The 20,717-nt window shown below is 42.4% G+C and overlaps 2 protein-coding genes across 2 annotated transcripts; both read left to right on the top strand.

Annotated features, from left to right (window-relative positions):
• Nucleotides 1–481: 481 nt before the first annotated feature.
• LOC135523438 (vacuolar protein sorting-associated protein 26A-like) lies at nucleotides 482–10,746 on the top strand. The gene is made up of 9 exons (XM_064950107.1): nucleotides 482–572; nucleotides 5,780–5,929; nucleotides 6,627–6,702; nucleotides 7,211–7,367; nucleotides 7,572–7,736; nucleotides 7,914–8,020; nucleotides 8,221–8,289; nucleotides 8,472–8,614; nucleotides 9,555–10,746. Exons 1-9 carry the CDS (start codon nucleotides 570–572, stop codon nucleotides 9,666–9,668), a joined length of 984 nt encoding a protein of 327 aa, XP_064806179.1. The 5' UTR covers nucleotides 482–569; the 3' UTR covers nucleotides 9,669–10,746.
• A 1,646-nt stretch (nucleotides 10,747–12,392) lies between these two features.
• Nucleotides 12,393–20,437, top strand: LOC135523437 (ATP-dependent RNA helicase SUPV3L1, mitochondrial-like). Its single transcript, XM_064950106.1, has 15 exons — nucleotides 12,393–12,873; nucleotides 14,175–14,252; nucleotides 14,383–14,490; nucleotides 14,605–14,719; nucleotides 15,264–15,432; nucleotides 15,585–15,696; nucleotides 15,874–15,951; nucleotides 16,082–16,173; nucleotides 16,361–16,541; nucleotides 16,735–16,828; nucleotides 17,253–17,472; nucleotides 17,594–17,674; nucleotides 17,798–17,974; nucleotides 19,207–19,355; nucleotides 19,544–20,437. The coding sequence occupies exons 1-15, from the start codon at nucleotides 12,588–12,590 to the stop codon at nucleotides 19,950–19,952; spliced, it is 2,349 nt and encodes a 782-aa protein (XP_064806178.1). The 5' UTR covers nucleotides 12,393–12,587; the 3' UTR covers nucleotides 19,953–20,437.
• Nucleotides 20,438–20,717: the final 280 nt, after the last annotated feature.

Below are 20,717 nucleotides of genomic sequence, written 5' to 3'. Positions count from 1 at the left end.
GTAGTGGCTTTGCTGGCACTGAGATTTACATGCTAAAATCGCCACTGTTGGTGACTAACTGTGCTGCTGGCAATAATTTAATTGCGTTTTGTTGCCGAAGTTTACTGACACTGGTCATATTAAAAGATTGTTGTGGGTTAGTAAATTCATCAGTTATTCTGCGCTCAGGCACACTCAAACGAGAGTGCTCTGAAATTGGAGTGGATAACCAGTGTGAATTTATAAATGCACCACAAGTAACGCTGTCTTGATACACAACGTGCTGCTATATCAAAGTCAAAAGATATTACCGATAAACTGCCTCTTCTAAAGAAAGTTAATGTAGACAATAGAGATTTTGCCAAAACCTTCAGAAAAGTACTCAATCATCTGCAAACAGTGAATGTGAAAATTTGCAGCAGCAGTGGACTAAAAAAAATACATCGCTAGACGTTGGACTTTTATTTTGAAATGTATGTGTTGCCATTGCTTCTGTATTCACAGATATACTGCTTCTCTGTTTTGTGTATCGACACAGGAATTAGCAACACGGAGGCTAGCTAGCTGTCACAGCAGTTTAAACAGCTGAAATGGTGAGTTCAAATGAAAGAAGTAGCAACACATACATAAAGAGATGTGCTAAAGCTGTCATTGTCATCCTGACCATTTGTTTCGTTTCCCCCCCTAATTCGTTAGCTAGCTTGGCTAACGCATAGCTAGCCTAGCATAACGACGTTAGGTTCGGTATCAACACAGACAGGGGTCGGAGGCCCACTGTGTTCTTCCAGCTGTAGCTAGATAACTAACACGTTTTAGTTGGCGGCAATTTGCTAATGTAGCAGTTATATAATTGATCACTTTGTGGTGATTATCGATGAAAGCTACGCAAAATTACTGGATGTCACGAGAAATTTTATTTGTCGATGAGGTTTAATTGCGGTTGCATTACCGCCACCAACTAGACTGGAGTATAACTCAATATACTTTGTAATTCTACACAAGTTGAAACCCTATTCCACTATTTAACCCCATATTGTCCTGCACTATGCCAATGGCTTGGGAGGACGGGACGCCACCACTTCGCACACCCTGCAACTCTTCTGAAGTCAAATCTAGTACACTCAGGTGCTTCTCTTTCTCAGGTTTTGAGAGAGCATGCAATTGGCATGCTGACTGCAAGAATGTCCACCAGAGCTGTTGCCAGATAATTTAATGCTCATCTCTCTACCATAAGCTGCCTCCAATGTTGTTTTAGAGAATTTGGCAGTATGTCCAAGTGGCCTCACAACAGCAGACCACATGTAACCACGCCAGCCCAGGACCTCCACATCTGGCCTTTTCATCTGCAGGATGGTTAGAAACTGGGTTTGCACAAACTGTCAGAAATCGTCTCAGGGAAGCTCATCTGCATGCTTGTCCTCACCAGGACCTGACTGGAGTTCGGCGTCGTAACTGACTCCAGTAGGCAAATGCTCACATTTGATGGCCACTAGCACGCTGGTGAAGTGTGCTCCTAACGGATGAATCCCAGGTTTGAACTGTACCAGGCAGATGGCAGACACACCTTACTGTGTAGGTGTAGACCTTACCGTGAAATGCTTACTTACAAGCAAGCCCGTAACCAACAATGCAGTTTTAAGAAAATATTTACAAAATAAAGTTTAAAAAAGTAACACGAAAACAATGATGCTATATACAGGTTAGGTGTAAAATGACTATGCATAGATAATAAACAGCGAGTAGCAGCAGTATAAAAACAATGGGGGAAGGGTGTCAATGCAATTAGTCTGTTTTGCCATTTGATTAATTGTTCAGCAGTTCTTTGGCTTGGGGGTAGAAGCTGTTAAGGAGCCTCTTGGCCCCAGTGATGTACTAGGCTGTACGCACTACCTTCTGTAGCGCCTTACGGTTGGATGTCGAGCAGTTGCCATACCGGGCGGTGATGCAACCAGTGAGGATGCTCTCAATGGTGCAGCTGTATAACTTTGAGGATCTGGGGACCCATGCCAGATCTTTTGGTGTGACTTTCTTGGTGTTGCTTGAACCTCTAAATTTTGTTGGTGATGTGGACACCAAGGAACTTAACTCTCGATCCGCTCCACTACAGCCCTGTCGATGTGAATGGGGGCGTGTTTGGCCCTCCTTTTCCTGTAGTCCACGATAATCTCCTTTGTCTTGCTCATGTTGAGGGAGAGGTGGTTGTCCTGGCAGTGCGCTGACCTCCACCCTATAGGCTGTTTCATCGTTGTCGGTGATCAGGCCATACCACTGTTGTGTCGTCGGCAGACTTAATGATGGTGTTGGAGTTGTTTGACCATACAGTCGTGGGTGAACAGGGAGTACAGGAGGGGACTAAGCACACACCTCTGAAGGGCCCCCGTGTTGAGGATCAGCGTGGCAAATGTGTTGTTGCCTACCCTTACCACCTGGGGGTGGCCCGTCAGGATGTCCAGGATCCAGTTGCAGATCGAGGTGTTTAGTCCCAGAGACCTTAGCTTAATGATGATCTTTATGGGTACTATGGTGTTGAACGCTGAGCTGTAGTCAATGAACAGCATGTTCACATAGATGTTCCTTTTGTCCAGGTGGGAAAGGGCAGTGTGGAGTGCGATTGCGTCAGCTGTGGATCTGTTTGGGCGGTATGCGAATTGTAGTGGATCTAGGTTTTCCGGGATGATGGTGTTGATGAGCCATGACCAGCCTTTCAAAGCACTTCATGGCTACCGAAGTGAGTGCCACAGGGTGGTAGTCATTAAGGCAGGTTACCTTCACTTTCTTGGGCACAGGGACTATGGTGGTCTGCTTGAAACATGTTGGTATTACAGACTCGGTCAGTGAAGACATTTACCAGTGTCTTCACAGCGTACATGTCTTCGAGCTGTTTGCTGATGTCAACTGTGAACAGAGTGCCCCATGGTGGCGGTGGGGTTATGGTATGGGAAGGCATAAGCTATGGACAACTAACACATCCATTTTATCGTCTGCAATTTGAGTACACAGAGATCACATGTTTCAGCAGGATAATACACCGCCCCATGTCGCAAGGATCTTTACACAATTCCTGGAAGCTGAAAATGTCCCAGTTCTTCCATGGCCTGCATTCTCACTACCAGACATGCAGTGCAATCGGCAAATGTATTCAGACACCTTGACATTTACCAGATTTTGTTATGTTACAGCCTTATTCTAAAATACATTAAAGAAAAACATGTCCTCAATCTACACACACTACCCCATAATGACAAAATGAAAACAAGTTTTTAGAAAATACCTTATTTACATAAGTATTCAGACCCTTTGCTATGAGACTCGAAATTGAGCTCAGGTGCATCCTGTTTCCATTGATCATCCTTGAGATGTTTCTACAAATGGGAGTCCACCAGTGGTAAATTTAATTGATTAGACATGATTTGGAAAGGCACATACCTGTTTATATAAAGTCCCACACTTGACAGTGCATGTCAGAGCAAAAACCAAGCCATGAGGTCAAAGGAATTGTCCGTAGAGCTCAGAGACAGGATTGTGTCGAGGCATAAATCTGGGGAAGGGTACCAAAAAATTGAAGGTCCCCAAGAATACAGTGGCCTCCTCCATTCTTAAATGGAAGAAGTTTGGAACCACTTCGACTCCAGCTAGAGCTGGCCGCATGGCCAAACTGAGCAATCGGGGGAGAAGGGCCATGGTCAGGGAGGTGACCAAGAACCCGGTGGTCACTCTGACAAAGCTTCAGGGTTCCTCTGTGGAGATGGGAGAATTTTCCAGAAGGACAACGATCTCTGCAGCACTCCACCAATCAGGCTCTGATTCTCTGGTCTGATGAAACCAAGATTGAACTCTTTGGCCTGAATGCCAAGCGTCACGTCTGGAAGAAACCTGGCACCATCCCTACGGTGAAGCATGGTGGTCATGCTGTGGGGATTTTTTTTCAGCGGCAGGGGCTGGGAGACTAGTCATGATCGAGGGAAAGATGAACAGAGCAAAGTACAGAGAAGATCATTGATGAAACCTGCTACAGAGCGCACAGGACATCAGACTGGTTCACCTTCGAACAGGACAACAACCCTAAACACAAAGCCAAGACAAAGCAGGAGTGGCCTTGGGACAAGTCGCTGAATGACCTTCAGTCACCCAGCAAGAGCCCGGACTTGAACCCAATTGAACATCTCTGGAGAGAGACCTGAAAATAGCTGTGCAGCGACACTCCCCATCCAACCTGACAGAGCTTGAGGCTCTGCAGAGATGAAAGGGAGTAACTCCCCAAATACAAGGTTTTAGCGTGCTACCCAAGAATACCCAATTGGTGCCAAAGGTGCTTCAACAAAGTACTGAATAAAGGGTCTGAATACTTATGTAAATGTATTGTTTCTAAATTTGTATTATTAATAAATGTACTAACATTTCTAAAAACCTGTTTTGCTTTGTCATTGTGTGTAGATTGACGAGCGAGAAAACAATTTCAGAATAAGGCTGTATTGTAACAAAAGGTGGAAAAAAAAGTCAAGAGGACTGAATACTTTCTGAATGCACTGCACCCATTGAGCATTTTGGGATGCTCTAGATTGACGTTTATGACTGTGTGTTCCAGTTCCCTTCAATATCCAGTACCTTTGCACAGCCATTGAATAGGTGTGGGACAACATTCCCCAAGCCACAATCAAAAGCCTGATCAACTCTACGCGAAGGAAATGTGTTGCGCTGCATGAGGCAAATGTTAGTCACACGAGATGCTTTTTTAAAAGGTATATCTGTATTCCTAGTTGTGAAATCCATAGATTTAGGGCCTCATTTATTTATTTCAATTGACTAATTTCCTTATATGAACTGTATCTTTGAAATTCTTGCATTTATTTTTATTCAGTGTATGCACAGGGATCATGGGCACGGAACTACACGTCCCTCTGTCCCATGCCCTGCTGATACAAATCTCAAGAAGAACAGACTGTGTTACCTCCTTCACCACGTTCCCCACCGGGTCTGCGTCACACCAAATGGCGGGCGTTTTGTGCGACGTCGCACAGAGTACTCACTCCCGCTGGGTGGGAACACAAGCAAACATCACCTCTTCGGGTTACCTTCAACGACTCAACAGCAACCAACATATATTCTGCCTAACCTGATACCACACATTTTTTTGTGTGGAACTATCTGTTCCATGTAGTGAATCAGTCAAAAGGCCTGGCTCCAGGTGGACCAAACTCATCTTCATCATAACCATGCCCATCGATGTAAGGCTCGGGCTCTGCACTCCTCACCACACCTTCCACCTAACTTAAATCTCCCTCATTCACTTCCATTTCACCTCCAGAACTCTGGGGTCACAGTTCACTCTGTTTACTTGACCCCAATCTTCTTCGATACACCATCTCCCTCTTTTCCGCCAACGTTCAACAGATTCACACTCAACCTCTGCTTCATTCTATTCAACCTACTTCTTCCTTCTAATTTTCTTCCCCCATTCCTCCCTCGAAATCCACCTTTCCGTATCTCTTTCCCTGCATTCCTCTTCTCCCGGCTTTGCTAAGTGGCCCATCCTGACGTAACTCCATCTCATAATCAGAGTTGGACATGGCTGGTATACAATCGTCAGCTCGGAAAAACCATCAGTTTGCACACAATGCATGAACAATCCTCCATCTTTATCGAGGGTACGCGGAGCGCTCAGTCCAATCAAAACTACTAGAAATGTTGACTGTGTTAACGTCAGCTGTCAGGTTAGCCGATTCTGTGCCTGTGTAACGTTATACGATTGAATGTGCCTTTTGAGATGATTGTATACTTATTAAGTCTTCCTGTGTTTCAGAGTTTCCTGGGTGGTTTATTTGGTCCTGTGTGTGAAATTGATGTCCTACTCAATGATGCAGAGACTAGGAAGACCGCAGAACTCAAAACAGAGGATGGAAAAGTGGAGAAGAACTATCTTTTTTATGATGGAGAATCTGTCTCTGGGAAGGTGAGTGTTGCGCACATACACACACTTGACATGACATTTCTTTATTGCAATAAATAATTTTGAAGGTACGCGGGGCACGTGACCTCATCATGTAACTCTAAAGTGCCATCCCACATTTCATTCTAAATGCCTACTACTTTCAAATAAAAATGTTCAACTAGAAAAGTAATGTTGTTTTGCAGGACAGTGATTGTCCTGACTTTCAGTAATGCCTGAATTGCTTCGCGTTGCTTTTCTGGTTGGTTGGCAAGTTTCACCGTCCAATAATTATTACAGTTGAAGTTTCAACATGGCACGGGCCGTGGTGATATGTTGACACGAGAATTATTAGAATATGGCAAATATTTGCCAATTATTTCATTCTATCCATGCTGGTTTTCCCGGGGCTACTTGAGACATGGAACAGATAGGTGGGAGGGCATTGGCTACAGGGTGTCGCCAATTTATTAGGTTATTTGCGTAAATGGCTAATGGAAACACTTCATTTTTATTCAACACTGTAGGTTTTCTTTAGGTGTGATGTCATTACGTCCATGTGTTTTTATCGTCTGGATAGTTAAATGGAAACGCACCTTAGCAGGCAATTGTCACATCTATTTTTTTCAATGCAAACTTTCTGAATGTTGACAAGCTAATGGAAACATACCTACTGTGTCCTATGCCAATACCCCATAACTTGTTTGTGTTTTCTTGTAAGGTGAATCTCAATGTGAGGCAGACGGGCAAGAGACTAGAACACCAGGGGATTCGAATTGAGTTTGTTGGGCAGATTGGTGAGTTTGTGTACATTTATATTTTGACATTGTAACCTAACAGCAGCGCCCACCTCAAACACACAACCATGCATTGTTCATTGGTTCACAAACCAAGTGTGCTATCAGTCTCATTTATGCTAAACCGCTTAGCAAAGCATGTGCTTGTCATGTGAAAACCGCAGTTGTCCACACTCCACAGCACACACTCTGGTCTGGTGGCAAAGTGTTTCTGTGAGGAATCCTCAACCATTACTAAGTGTTGTTTCAATGTTGTCAAACTGACTGAGGAAGTTTGGGGAAGCCTACAAATACAATATTAATATCTGAATGTCTGATCATAGGACAAAAGTTAAAATCTAATACAGGACAATCGAGGTTAATAGATTTAGGACTCTATTTATACTTTTGTTAAAATAAATGTTTCCCTTGTTACAACGGATGTGCTTATTGGAAATGTGAGGTTCCTGTTTGTGATGATGTGATGAACCCAACAGAGGTGTTTAAACTTGTGGTGTATTTCTTTCAGAGCTCTTCAGTGATAAAAGCAACACACATGAGTTTGTTAACCTGGTGAAGGAGCTTGCCCTGCCAGGGGAGTTGACCCAGAACCGAAGCTACGACTTTGAGTTCACGCAGGTGGAGAAGCCCTATGAATCTTACGTTGGAACCAATGTCCGGCTGAGGTTAGCGCACAACTCTGTCATAACCAGATGTCCTCTGCATCATCCTTTTCTATTGGCACAGCTTGAGAGGATCAGTGAAACTACATCAGATGGCTTCTTGTTGTCATTGCTGCATCCACCTTATGAATATAAGCAGTGTGTCGGTTTAATGTAATTTGCATTGTTGTAAACCATCCATAACTCTCCTTTTGTTATTTCCTGTAGATATTTCCTCAAAGTGACAGTAATGAGGAGACTGTCTGATCTGGTGAAAGAGTATGAGCTCATTGTCCATCAGCTGGCTACTTACCCTGATGTGAATAATTCCATTAAAATGGAAGTTGGCATTGAAGACTGTCTACACATAGAGTTTGAATACAACAAGTCCAAGTAAGATATATATATAAATATAACATTCATGCATACAAACCATAGCACAGTAGCAAATACATGTCAAAATCGGTTTCAGATTCAGAATTTAGAAGTCATAAATTAAATAAATGATTAGAATTTATATATACATTATTATAAATGTATAACTTGACCTGACCTCAACTGTCTTCCCAGATACCACTTGAAAGATGTCATTGTGGGTAAAATCTATTTCCTTCTGGTGAGAATCAAAATCCAGCACATGGAACTTCAGTTGATAAAGAAGGAGATGACTGGAATAGGTGAGATGAGGTTTACTTAAAGAGAAAGTTCACTTAAAACGGCATAAGATGTTACTCTTTTAAATAACATTTATATTTTAAATTATTGAATGTTTCAGATTTCAAATTTTGTGAAAACCTAAAACTTCCCTGTAATCTCTGAGTTTGCTTTAAGAACAGTGTGAAATGTATGTATTTGGTGATGTGATATTCCTTCGCAGGGCCTAGCACAACTACAGAGACGGACACTGTTGCCAAGTATGACATAATGGATGGCGCCCCTGTGAAAGGTATGCACAATATGGTGTTGATTTGTCCCAATATTATGATTTTTATTTCAATATCTATTTTATTTTGTTATTCCGCCCCACCAAAGCAGTTTAATGTTTTCAGGACTTGTAGTGTACATCTGTCTCTTCTTGCCATGGAACTTGTTTCACAATCCTCTTCATGCCTGTTCTTTCGCTCTTAGGAGAGTCCATTCCCATCCGTCTGTTTTTGGCTGGCTACGACCTGACAGCCACCATGAGGGACGTCAACAAGAAGTTCTCTGTGCGGTACTTCCTCAACCTGGTGCTGGTGGATGAGGAGGACAGGAGATACTTTAAACAGCAGGTACAGAACATCAAAGCCAACCTCTATTTACCGGTCTGTTGTTATTGTTCCAAGACTGTAGATACACCATATACAGTACCAATCAAAAGTTTGGACACACCTACTCATTCAAGGGGTTTTTCTTTATTTGGAGTGGTGTAAAGCTCACCGCCATTAATCACTCTTTGCCATCTGGCAGTCCAACAAACTAATCTGGATTTCGCGGATTCCAGGAGAATGCAACCTGCCCCAATGCATAGTGCCAACTGTAAAGTTTGGTGGATGAGGAATAATGGTTTGGGGTTGTGTTTCATGGTTCGGGCTAGGCCCCTTAGTTCCAGTGAATGGAAATGTTAACGCTACAGCATACAATTCTGTGCTTCCAACTTTGTGGCAACAGTTTGGGGAAGGACCTTTCCTGTTTCAGCATGACAATGCCCCCGTGCACCTAGCGAGGTCCATACAGAAATGGCTTGTCCAGATTGGCGTGGAAGACCTTTACTGGCCTGCACAGAGCCCTGACCTCAACCCCATAAAACACCTTTGGGATGAATTGGAACGCGGACTGTGAGCCAGGCCTAATCGCCTAACATCAGTGCCGACCTCACTAATGTTCTTGTGGTTGAATGTAAGTCCACGCAGCAATCTTTCAACATCTAGTGGAAAACCTTCCCAGAAGAGTGGAGGCTGTTGTAGCAGCAAAGGGGGACCAACTCCATATTAATGCATATGATTTTGGAATGAGATGTTCGATGGTGTCCACATACTTTTGGTCATGTAGTGTATATCTGTGGCAACAAAATATTACAGAAGTTTAATATTACAGTATTTTGAACTCAAAACGAGGAAGTAGGCCTATAGTATTATTGAAAGCGATCGTCTCATCTCAGTATGCACATTTACAATAACCTATGAGAGGATCACTGTGACTAGTGTTGATGTAATTCTTCTCTATTACAAGGAGGTCGTTCTCTGGAGGAAAGCTCCTGAGAAAATAAGGAAGCGGAACTTCCAACGCTACGAGTCGCCGGAGCCACGGCCGACGCTTACTGCTGAGCAGCAACCCGAAATGTGAAAGCCATCGGAGTGAAACGGAAAAATGCTGAGAATGCTTCTGATTATAGCTTAAAGCAAATGAGAAGAGAGAGGGGGCGCAACTTGACACGCAAGGAGAAAATAAAGAGTCAGCCATTTAATACATCTACCTTCTGCAATGTGACAGTGACCTACTGGTGCATCTGACTGTGCTGGGTCTACTCTGTTAGCGTACTGTATGGACTCGTCTCTTTGACAAATAAATAGCACTGGAATGGGAGCTACCATCACATTTTTGGGGGACCTACCCACTCTGTAAAAGAGCCACTTGGTTTGGCTCAACACTGACATACAATCATTCACTTCTAGATATTTCAAAGGATGTTCCAGTGCATGTAAGCAGGTCAAATTGAATGTGATGGGTTAGTATCATGTCAATGCTGGCAGTCGGGTCAATCTCTAAGGTCAAGCTGTAAGACAATAGGCATTATTTGAGCTCAAATAGTACCTTGTTTATAATTCACCTTAAGATGTAAAAGATTTCTAACTCCTAAGTCTTTTAGTGTAGCTACAACCAGTAGTTTGATTCTTTTTTTCACTTCACTTTTTCTTGTAATTTGTGCTTTCTTTCTTAAAATATATTATATCAATAAATGCTTTTGCTAGTGGCATTGGATTGAGGTGACACAAAATGCTGTTTAATGGGTACTTAATTTTTTGGGGACTAGATTTAGGGAAATATCACTTTACATAATTTCTCTAAGGTTAAATATTTAAGCTCAGATGGGGCTGTGCTACATCTGAATACTATACAGGCAATATATTTTTTAAGTGCCTGTAAGGTCATGAAGAAACTTATGCCAAATACTGCCCTGACCCACCACTGCATGTTCATTTTTATACTGGGTCCAATGTAAGACTTGTGTGGACGTTGAACATTTGTATATATCCATCCGTCATCGACTCAAAGGAAATGCGAATTTAGACTTGTATGTATTGGAGTGATGTCTTTAATACGTTTTGATTACTTATGCACTGAATAACAATATAAATGCAACATGTAAAGTGTTAGTCCCATGTTTCATGAGCTGAAATAAAAGATCCCCGAAATTGTCCAATATGCACAAAAAGCTTATTTCTCTCATGTTGAGCACAAATTTGTTTACATCCCTGTTAGTGAGCATTTCTCCTTTGACAAGATAATCCATCCACCTGACAAGTGTGGCATATCAAGAAGCTGATTAAACGGCATGATCATTACACAGGTGCACCTTGTGCTGGGGACAAAAGGCCATGTGCAGTTTTGTCACACAACACAATGCCACAGATGTTTTGAGTGAGTGTGCAATTGGCATGCTGACTGCAGTAATTACCACCAGAGCTGTTGCCGGAAATTGAGTTGTGTTGGGGAGAAGTTTGCCTGTGTCAACGTTGTGAACATAGTGCCTCATGGGGACAGTGGGGTTATGTTAGGGGCACCTATAAGCTACGGACAACAAACAGAATTGCATTTTATCGATGGCAATTTGAATGTACAGAGATACCGTGACTGAGGCCCATTGTCGTATCATTCATCTGCCGCCATCACCTCATGTTTCAGAATCATAATGCTCAGCCCCATGTCGCAAGGATCTTTACACAGTTCCAGGAAGCTGAAAATATTGAGATGTGTGACACTTACTCATCAGCCTTAAGTATCCTGCATGCGTCACCTCATTAGCTAGCTTTTGAGGCTGTGTTCGATTTACCTTTAAATTTCAATGGTCTGCATACTCACCAGACATGACACCCATTGAACATGTATGGGATGTTCTGGATTGACGTGCATGACAGCGTATTCCAGTTCCCGTCAATATCCAGCAATTTCGCACAGCCATTGAAGAGGATTGGGACAACATTGCACAGGCCACAATCAACAACCTGATCAACTCTAGGTGAAGGAGATGTGTTGTGCTGCAAATGGTCACACCAGATACTGACAGATACTTTAAGTTACCTTTCACAAACAGAACAATATCTATATTTCCAGTAATGTGAAATTCATATATTAGGGCCTAATGAATTTATTTCAATTGACTGGTTTCCTTATATGAACTGAAATTGATGCACGTTGCGTTTATATTTATGTTCAGTATATTTGAGTTTTCAATCCTGGTCCTAGGGACCTACAGGGATTTGCACATTTGGATTTTACCTGGTTATATGCATTAAAATGTTACCTATCACAAGAATATTGTGGTCCATTGATCTCACTCAAATGCTGAGTTATAGTAGGCATTTTAATTTCGTACATGAAGTTAACGTTTGCATTTGTGTATAACTAGAGCTGCTAACTCTCACGCATTCACCATGAGACACATGCAATTGACATCGATCACGCAAACTCACGCTTACACCTCTTATATCACGCTGAATCCCAGAAATTTGTTTTTTTGTGCTTTATTTCCATGAATTGTGTTCAGGTATGAATATGAAGGCAGCACCTCCCCAAACGCGATCATCATTTATAACTAACATTTGTTTTTAGCGATGCGCACTTTAACCTTTGATCCAGCTTTGACCTTTTCAAGGACCTTTTGATTTGTGAAATGTAGGCACCACAGACATGCCAGAGTATTATCAGTAGATGTGTGCTCATATAGTACATATATCATTTGAACGTATAATCACGGTATTTTATAGAAACAATTATATGTTTTCTAATTAAATCAACGCCTTTCCTGAATTACTATGATATATATTTTTACAGGCATATTTTTGGACACCAACGCAAACAAGGGTCCTCCTGCACGTTGTATCACAGAATGAAGCCCATGTAGACAGTCCTCTGCTACAATACTGTGCAAAAACGTACTAGCAAAAGATTATGAGACATTGCATAAAATGGGACATTGAAAAGTGTTAATTGACACACACCAGACAAGGCAACATAATCGCGGACTGTATCTAGCAACCAAGAATGTCAGTAAACCGCTGTATGCTGTTGTTCTCAAGAGTACAGCACAGAATATGCGCCATATCTGTACGAAACAAAAACGCTCTGGTGGACAGTCGTTGTGGAAACTTTGGAGCTACAACGTTATTGAAAGACCCCTGGTCTGGTCCTCTGACCTCCAGACGTGGTGTTTATTCGAACAGTTCGTCACCATCACCAGACACCTCACTATTTGTGCCTCTCAACATCAAGAGTGATGTCGACGATGGTTGGGCTGTGGGAGCTGAACTCACGCAACCTTTGGACAGAAGTACTGTATTTTTAACATCTATATGGTTGCGTTATGTTAATGTTGAGTACCAATTTGACAGATGAGCTGTTAGTATAGCTGAAATTGACATTTTTGTAATTTAGTGCCAAGATGGCTGCGAGGTGGCTTCAATACAGCACCCCCGGTCTGTCTTCCAGGGTTATACACAATTTTGGAAGGTCATGTACCATTATGCTTGTTTACAATAAGCTGCACTGAGGTCACAAGGCAATCACGTTTACATGAAGACACCATGGAGCTGGCACGAGATATGGGTGGGAAAACGTACCTCAATGCAGAGATGGAATAGGCCATTGTACCTTTATCCACACTATGATCAAGAAGATTGAAATACTGGTAGTTTCCCAGAAACAACCCTTTTTGCCCTCATGCTAGCTAGCAGTAGCCACCGGGGCATTTTGGAATGGCCGTGTCAGCCAACCAACCCCTTTGTTCAATGCAACGTGCCATTCCATAATGGTTGCTGCAAACTAGTATGAGGATGAAAAGGGCAGTTGTCCAGGAAAACTAGCAGTACTTCAATCTTCTTGATGGAGCATTGTGGATAAAGGTACAATTTCGAGTTCAGTGGTATATCCCATCCCTGCATTGAGGTATGTTTCCCAACCTATATCTAGCACCGGCTCCACACTCTTAATGAAGATCTGATAAAGATATCCTTAAAAAATATATAATAGGGAGGGTCAACTAAAGGTGTTAACCCTCCAAATCGCTCAAGCTAACTGGAGCACTGAACCAGGTGCTCTTAAATATCCTCAGTGCCAGCAAAAGTGAAACGCCTTCTGACTGACAGAGGATGATGACAAGTCAGCACAGGTGTAACACATACTGACTAACGAGGTGCCACCAATCGGTGCACCCAACTTGGTAACGTCCAACCTCGATATCTAAATGGAAAACCAAAACCTGTAACAATGTGATATGAAAGTAGAGGGATTGTTTCTAGAACCGTGCTGCAATTGAGAATGGTTTCATGTTTGGATGCAATATTTGTGTGGCTTCCAGAACCAATTCGCCTTTAAGCAGACTATGTAAAGTTCTTTGGCGAAGAGTAACGGTATTCCGGGGCAGCCATGGCCCTGAGACATGGAGTCGTATAGCCATGTCTCAGTCACAGCTCGCTATGAGTCTGAGACTTGTGAACGTTTGGTCACATTCCCTGTCAATATATATTTTGTAAAAGCTGTTTGCTGGGACTCTCTTCCTATAATGTTTATAGCTTCAAGAGGCCTGCTACATGACTGTTTTATCAGTCATTACTATGTGGTTTCTCCTAACAGGTGAACTTCTAAAAATACTGAATAAGTTCTACAAGAGGAACGAGATGCAAAAAATTGCTGCGGATCAAGGTCTCGATGGTGAGAACAACAATCATTTTCAACTAGTTGGCCTACTGATATGGTACCCTCATCAAATATATGTTTAGTGATCATACTCTTCCAACCAAGCCTCATGGGCATACCAAAACATTAATCTCTGTGTTGTTAGCTCGTCTCTTTCACCAAGTCTTCATCAGTTTTCGGAAGTATGTGCTGGAAATCTCTACACTCAGTGCAGACCTTCATATCATCCTCAATGATATATGCTGTGGAGCAGGTGAGTACAACACTCTTCTTATGACGTAATGAATCAGGTGATTGAAAGCAACTGTGAGTTGGAACTGAATTCCAACCCCATCACACCCTCTCAACTGATGAGTGTGTTTACCAGGCCACATAGATGACCTTTATCCTTACTTCATGAGACATGCAAAGCAGATTTTCCCCATGCTGGACTGCATGGAGGATCTACGAAAAATCAGTGATCTGCGTGTACCAGCTAATTGGTAAGTATCACCTCATCTTCATGTGATCTCAACATTAAACACATTTTACAATAGTTGTTGTGGTTTTATTGTCACATACACGGGGATAGGTGCAGTGAAATGTGTTGTTGTTTTGTGTGTGTTTTTTTTTTAACCTTTATTTTACTAGGCAAGTCAGTTAAGAACAAATTCTTATTTTCAATGCCGGCCTAGGAACAGTGGGTTAACTGCCTGTTCAGGGGCAGAACGACAGATCTGTACCTTGTCAGCTCGGGGATTCGAACTTGCAACCTTTCGGTTATTAGTCCAACGCTCTAACCACTAGGCTACCCTGCCGCCCCAGGTAGCCATAGCCATTAAAGGGTCAGCCATAGTAATGCGGTGCCCCAAGGGCAAATTAGGGTTAAGTGCCTTGTTCAAGTGCACATCGACAGATTTTTCACCTTGTCGAACCAGTGACCTTTCGGTTACTCGCCCAACAGTCAAGATATTTATACATACAGCGCTGTGTTCACACAATACTCTACACAAGTGTCTTTCAGCCATGCACCTGAATGTTTCCCAGGTACCCTGAGGCTAGAGCCATCCAGAGGAAGGTGATATTCCATGCTGGTCCGACCAACAGTGGAAAGACCCATCATGCAATTCAGAGATACCTGGCTGCCAAGTCTGGTGTCTACTGTGGACCGCTGAAGCTGTTGGCCCACGAGATCTTTGAAAAGAGCAACACTGCTGTTAGTATGACCCCTCTTTCACTAGTAAACCTCCATAGAGAAGACATTAAGAAAGCTTTTTGTGTAGCTGATACCTTGAAACAAAAATGTTTAATTTACTTCTCAGAGCACTATGTCGAAGGAGGACGTTAAATCAAAGTTTTTCTCCCCAGGGCGTGTCATGTGATTTGGTGACAGGAGAAGAGAGAACATTTGTGGATATGGAGGGGGGACAAGCTGAGCATGTGGCCTGTACTATCGAGATGTGCAGTGTCACAACTCCATGTCAGTGTCTTATCTTACCTCTCAACTTAACCTCATGTACATGAAATATGTTTATTTTATCACTTCCATGTAAGTATTGGGTTCATGTTCTGCTAGAGCTAGATATTTGTTGACATTGGTTATCACCTGCTGTGTTCACTAACATGTGAAACGTGTCGTCCTCTGTGTTCTGTCCAGATGAAGTAGCGGTAATTGATGAGATCCAGATGATTAGGGACATATCGAGGGGATGGGCTTGGACCAGGGCTCTTCTCGGTCAGTAACTTCACTGTATTGTTATTGTATAGAAATTACCAGCTATTTACTAGGTCAATAACAATATGGTAAAATTATAATTTCACAGTAATAACGGATGGATTATTTGTTTTTCTCTGTCTGGGAATAGGTTTGTGTGCTGAGGAGATCCATGTGTGCGGAGAGCCTGCTGTGATTAACTTTGTCACAGAGCTCATGTACACAACTGGTGAAGAGGTGGAGGTGAGTCTGGCCAGTCTACTGAACATTAGTGTGTTCGGCTTCTAATGAGACTGTCAGTCATTTGGGGTAGAGGCCTGCTTGTCATTTACATGATTCTGCTGAATATCAAATAAAAACTCGGACTTCTAGTGTTTAAAAAAAACACAAAAAAGCCAAGTGTCTTACAGTTGACATATTCTACTGGCAGGTTCGTAACTACAAGAGGCTCAGTCCGTGCTCAATTCTGGACCGTGCTGTGGAGTCTCTGGATAACCTGAGACCAGGCGACTGTGTTGTCTGCTTCAGCAAAAATGATATTTACTCCATCAGTAGGCAGATCGAGAGCCGAGGCCTGGAGTGTGCCGTCATCTACGGAAGCCTTCCACCCGGTACGGCTTTCCTCTGTTCTTATATGTCCACAGAGCACAGTGATTTAGAATGGAGTGAAAAATGTCAAATATGGACATTCAACTTGTTCGGGTGCTGGACAGAAAAACAAAATGGCTGATGTACTCCCGCCGTGACATCACTCAATCCTTGAGGTGTGTATCATTAAAGCACTGTCAATCGTCCGCTAAACAGGGGCCAAGCTATCTCAAGCAAAGAAGTTCAATGACCCAGAGGACCCATGTAAGATCCTGGTTGCAACGGATGCCATCGGGATGGGACTAAACCTGTGAGTTGAGCGTTGAAGCTGATCTTGTTAGCTTATTGTTTTAATTGACCTCTGACAATCCATATTATGTTTGAAGTACATTGTTCTACACATTGTCATAAAACTACTAAAACAGAAAAAAAAAACATTTCTTGCATGATTAGTTGATTTCAGTTTGCTGCAGCGTTGTAGTTGTTGCAATGCACAAAATGTACAACTTGTAATTGAAATGTACGACATTTGTAATTTTTACTTTGAATTTTCATTTATTTTTCCTTTACCAAAAAAATCTATCAACCCCTACAAAAATGTCCATTAATTATAGTCCACGTAATAATTCACGTTTCCTCTTGCTGCAGGATTATTTTGCTGCTGTAGCACACTGGCTCAAATTTAAGATCCTACAGCTGTATAAGCTCTGTCTACCATGCCCCTCCCACATTAGGAGTATCAAGAGAATCATCTTCAACTCCTTGGTGAAACCCAACATCAATGAGAAGGGTGAGAAGGAGCTAAACACCATCTCCACGTCTCAGGCTCTCCAGATCGCCGGGCGGGCCGGACGCTTCAGCTCCATCTTTAAAGAGGGCGAGGTCACCACCATGCACCGCGACGACCTGCCTATCCTCAAGGAGATACTCAGCAGGACCGTCCACGCCATCGAGGTGAGGAATATGGACCGTTTCTGACCTTTGATCTCCTGTGTGGTATATCTGACTATTTAATATCCTTTATTTAATTTAATGACAATGAAGTATGACATTATGTTAATTTTCCGAATCCTAGATAGCTGGGCTGCACCCCACAGCAGAGCAGATTGAAATGTTTACCTACCACTTACCTGATGCCACCTTGTCCAATCTAATAGTAAGTAACTTTACTTCACTACAAATTACTCTAATGAAAATGAAGATTTACTGTTAAATTCACAGATTAGTATAGAATTATTTGTGTTAATTTAAAAGTAACCCTTTTCCTTTCTATCCCCAGGATATATTTGTGAGCCTCTCGCAAGTTGATGGTATGTACTTTGTGTGCAACATTGATGACTTCAAGTTCCTGGCTGACATGATCCAGCACATTCCCCTCAATCTGCGCTCTCGATATGTGTTCTGCACTGCGCCCATCAACAAGAAGCAGCCCTTCGCGTGCACCTCCTTCCTGAAGGTAGGAGCAGAGACATCTTTACAGCAGAATCATCCCCATTCCATTCGCAACACTGGTTAAAACGTCTGGGCCCGCATTCAATGTAGGAGTGGTCATATACGGTATCACCTTTTAGGCCATTATCAACCCTTTACACTCGTACCCGTATACAGGTAGAACATGGCAAATTTGGACACTGATAAGTGCCCTAAATTGGAATGCATTGGATGTACAGTAACATGCTATTTATAATGGACTTTCTTTTGGATTGCTTAAACAACAACAGTAATTGTGTAAAGGTGGGGATGCAGGGCTGTGTTCCAAACAAACTACAAATATTTTTGCTTCAGTTCCTGGCAAAGCTAGGAGAGATCAAAAAAGCACCTTATAGTTGAAGGCTCTTTCCTTGAGCCATAAAAGTACATTTAAATTCCGTATGAACTGTGCCCAGTCTGGAGAGGTGTGTCCACTTGGAGACACCAGTTAGACATCACACTCAAACTCTTGTCATTATTTTGTCTTATGTTGCACCTACCCCAAAATTGTCATGGATATTGTTATTATGTAACTCCATGTCCAGCATATTTTCAGATTTCATTATAACGTGTGGCAAAATCAACATTATAATGTTAGGATTAAATATTGTCAGGTGAACTGTTGTCCTAAACTTTTAAAATAATTTCCCCATGATCTCCGAACTGTTAATTTTTTATTTCTGCCGTGTATATGCATATTCTTTTCCATATTTATTCTGTAAGAAACATTTCAAATGTAGCCCTACAGGCCATTTCCCAAGAGTGTAAAGCGTTAACAAGATTGTATGGACAGGGGGAACCTGACTCTAGATCAGCACTCCTCCTCGTCTGAGATGCTTTGTGAATACGGGCTCTAACCTCTGAATTTTCCTGTCATTCAGTGATGGGTCTACCGTTTGGAATATAGAATTTGTCATGGGAAGCACACGTCCTTGCATGAGTCACTCCATATTCTGGCATGATCAGTATGTTGCCAGTTTGCCTCTGATATGAGCTGTCTTCCGGTCGTACAGTAACTATAGCACCATTGATAAGCTTTTGTTAGTTGTTGTGCTTTAAGGAACATGACATCAGTGTTGTTACGGCAGCAGTATTGATAAGATCTATTGTGGGTTGGGTGAAACATTACGGTGACTACAGTCTAAAGGTAATCCTATGGTATTTGGGTCTGGATGATGAGGCACTGAGTGTCTGAGGTGACGCTCTCTCCGTCTCCAGTTTGCCAGACAGTTCAGCAGAGATGAGCCTCTGACCTTTGATTGGGTGTGTCGGCTCGTCAGCTGGCCCTTGGTCCCACCCAAGAACATCAAGGACCTGGTGCACCTGGAGGCTGTCCATGATGTGCTAGACCTCTACCTCTGGCTCAGGTGATCCCATCTCTCACCACTCTACCTTACCAAAACCATTCACCAATCAAAATGACCACGTGTTCTTGTTGTGCAAAAGGTCATCACAGAATTTAGTAGCACAATGTGCCGAATGAGGTCATTGATTGTCTTTATTGCAATTATTCTCAATCAGATATTAATAACACTCTTTTGGACTTTGTCTCCAGCTATCGCTTCATGGACATGTTCCCGGATGCCAATCATGTCCGGGAGATCCAGCAGGAGCTGGACAGCATCATTCAGTTGGGCGTGCGCAACATCACACGACTTATCCGAGCAACGGAGACCAGCGCCACCCCTGGGATAGAACCCCTCTCCAGCCAGAGGAGGCCAGGGCCCAGCCCAGTATCCCCAAGGAGGGTTCGAGGAGCTCCCAAGGCCCAGGACAGTGGAGTAGAGGCTGGACAGCTGGACAAGTCCCTAGGCTCCCGCCTAGTGCAGGAGGGCTTACTGACTCCCGACCTCCTAAAGCAATTGCAGAAGGAGTGGTCCAAGGAGCACCGTCAAGAGGAAGTAGGAGTCAAACTGGTTGCGGAAACTTTGAATAATAAAATTAAAGGGAGGAAGAAAAAGTGACCGCTCCAGTCTCTGACTTAGTTGTTGTGAAAAACAGGATCTGTTTCCTGTTATTTTGACCGGACTTCATTCCAGGCTGTATTATGCAGCTGTTGACCAATTGGACTGTGTGTGTCCCAGCTCCTGTCTATAACTGCTCAAAAACAGTCATTTTGTGAGCCAAAGGGTAAATAAATATTTTATTAAAGTCATTTTGTAGTCTTATTATATTTTTATCACTTGAAAAGTAAAATGGTTGACTGCATCACGTAGATAGTCTGTCTCATGCAGCAAGCAATGACCAATTTTTCACTGAGGCAACATTCCTTTGAGCAATTTGTGCCCAACCTATGCTTGGCCTAGACTACGTTAACAAACTTAAATGTTATATGAGACATCGTCTCTTGCACTTTACACCACTAATTATATGCTTCTATGTATGATTTGCGAAACTGACAGTATAAGTGATATAATTGATAAAATAAAAGTTACATTTCTTTTGACAAGGTCTTTGTATTTATTTTGTGAGACATGAGGTGACATCTCTAATTCTTTATTTTACTCGTAACGACAATGTACACATGTCCTCAAGCTTTATCACAAATGGTTATAAGATGTCATGTCAGTGATTTTCTTGCCTTATGACACTGATTAACGTCTTTATAATGAACACTTCATACCACATGATAAAGGTTATGTGACACTTAGATCATGCTGAGACCTTGTGCTGCGTTTTAAGTGTTCTCTCTGAACTGGGATTAGCTTTAGCCACTTTCAAAACCCAAG

The sequence above is a fragment of the Oncorhynchus masou genome, chromosome 31 (genome assembly GCF_036934945.1).
Source record: "Oncorhynchus masou masou isolate Uvic2021 chromosome 31, UVic_Omas_1.1, whole genome shotgun sequence".
NCBI lineage: Eukaryota > Metazoa > Chordata > Actinopteri > Salmoniformes > Salmonidae > Oncorhynchus > Oncorhynchus masou.
Note: the sequence above shows the minus strand (reverse complement) of the source record. Positions and strands in the feature narration are given on the sequence as shown.

Bases quoted from the DNA above. Each gene is read 5' to 3' on its own strand.
- LOC135523438 (XM_064950107.1), top strand. The intron at 7,368-7,571 runs GTTAGCGCACAA...TATTTCCTGTAG, and splicing joins GGAACCAATGTCCGGCTGAG to ATATTTCCTCAAAGTGACAG. The intron at 8,290-8,471 runs GTATGCACAATA...TTTCGCTCTTAG, and splicing joins GGATGGCGCCCCTGTGAAAG to GAGAGTCCATTCCCATCCGT.
- LOC135523437 (XM_064950106.1), top strand. From the start codon at position 12,588: ATGTCAGTAAACCGCTGTATGCTGTTGTTCTCAAGAGTACAGCACAGA. The intron at 16,174-16,360 runs GTGAGTCTGGCC...TTCTACTGGCAG, and splicing joins CAACTGGTGAAGAGGTGGAG to GTTCGTAACTACAAGAGGCT. The intron at 16,829-17,252 runs GTGAGTTGAGCG...CTCCCACATTAG, and splicing joins ATCGGGATGGGACTAAACCT to GAGTATCAAGAGAATCATCT.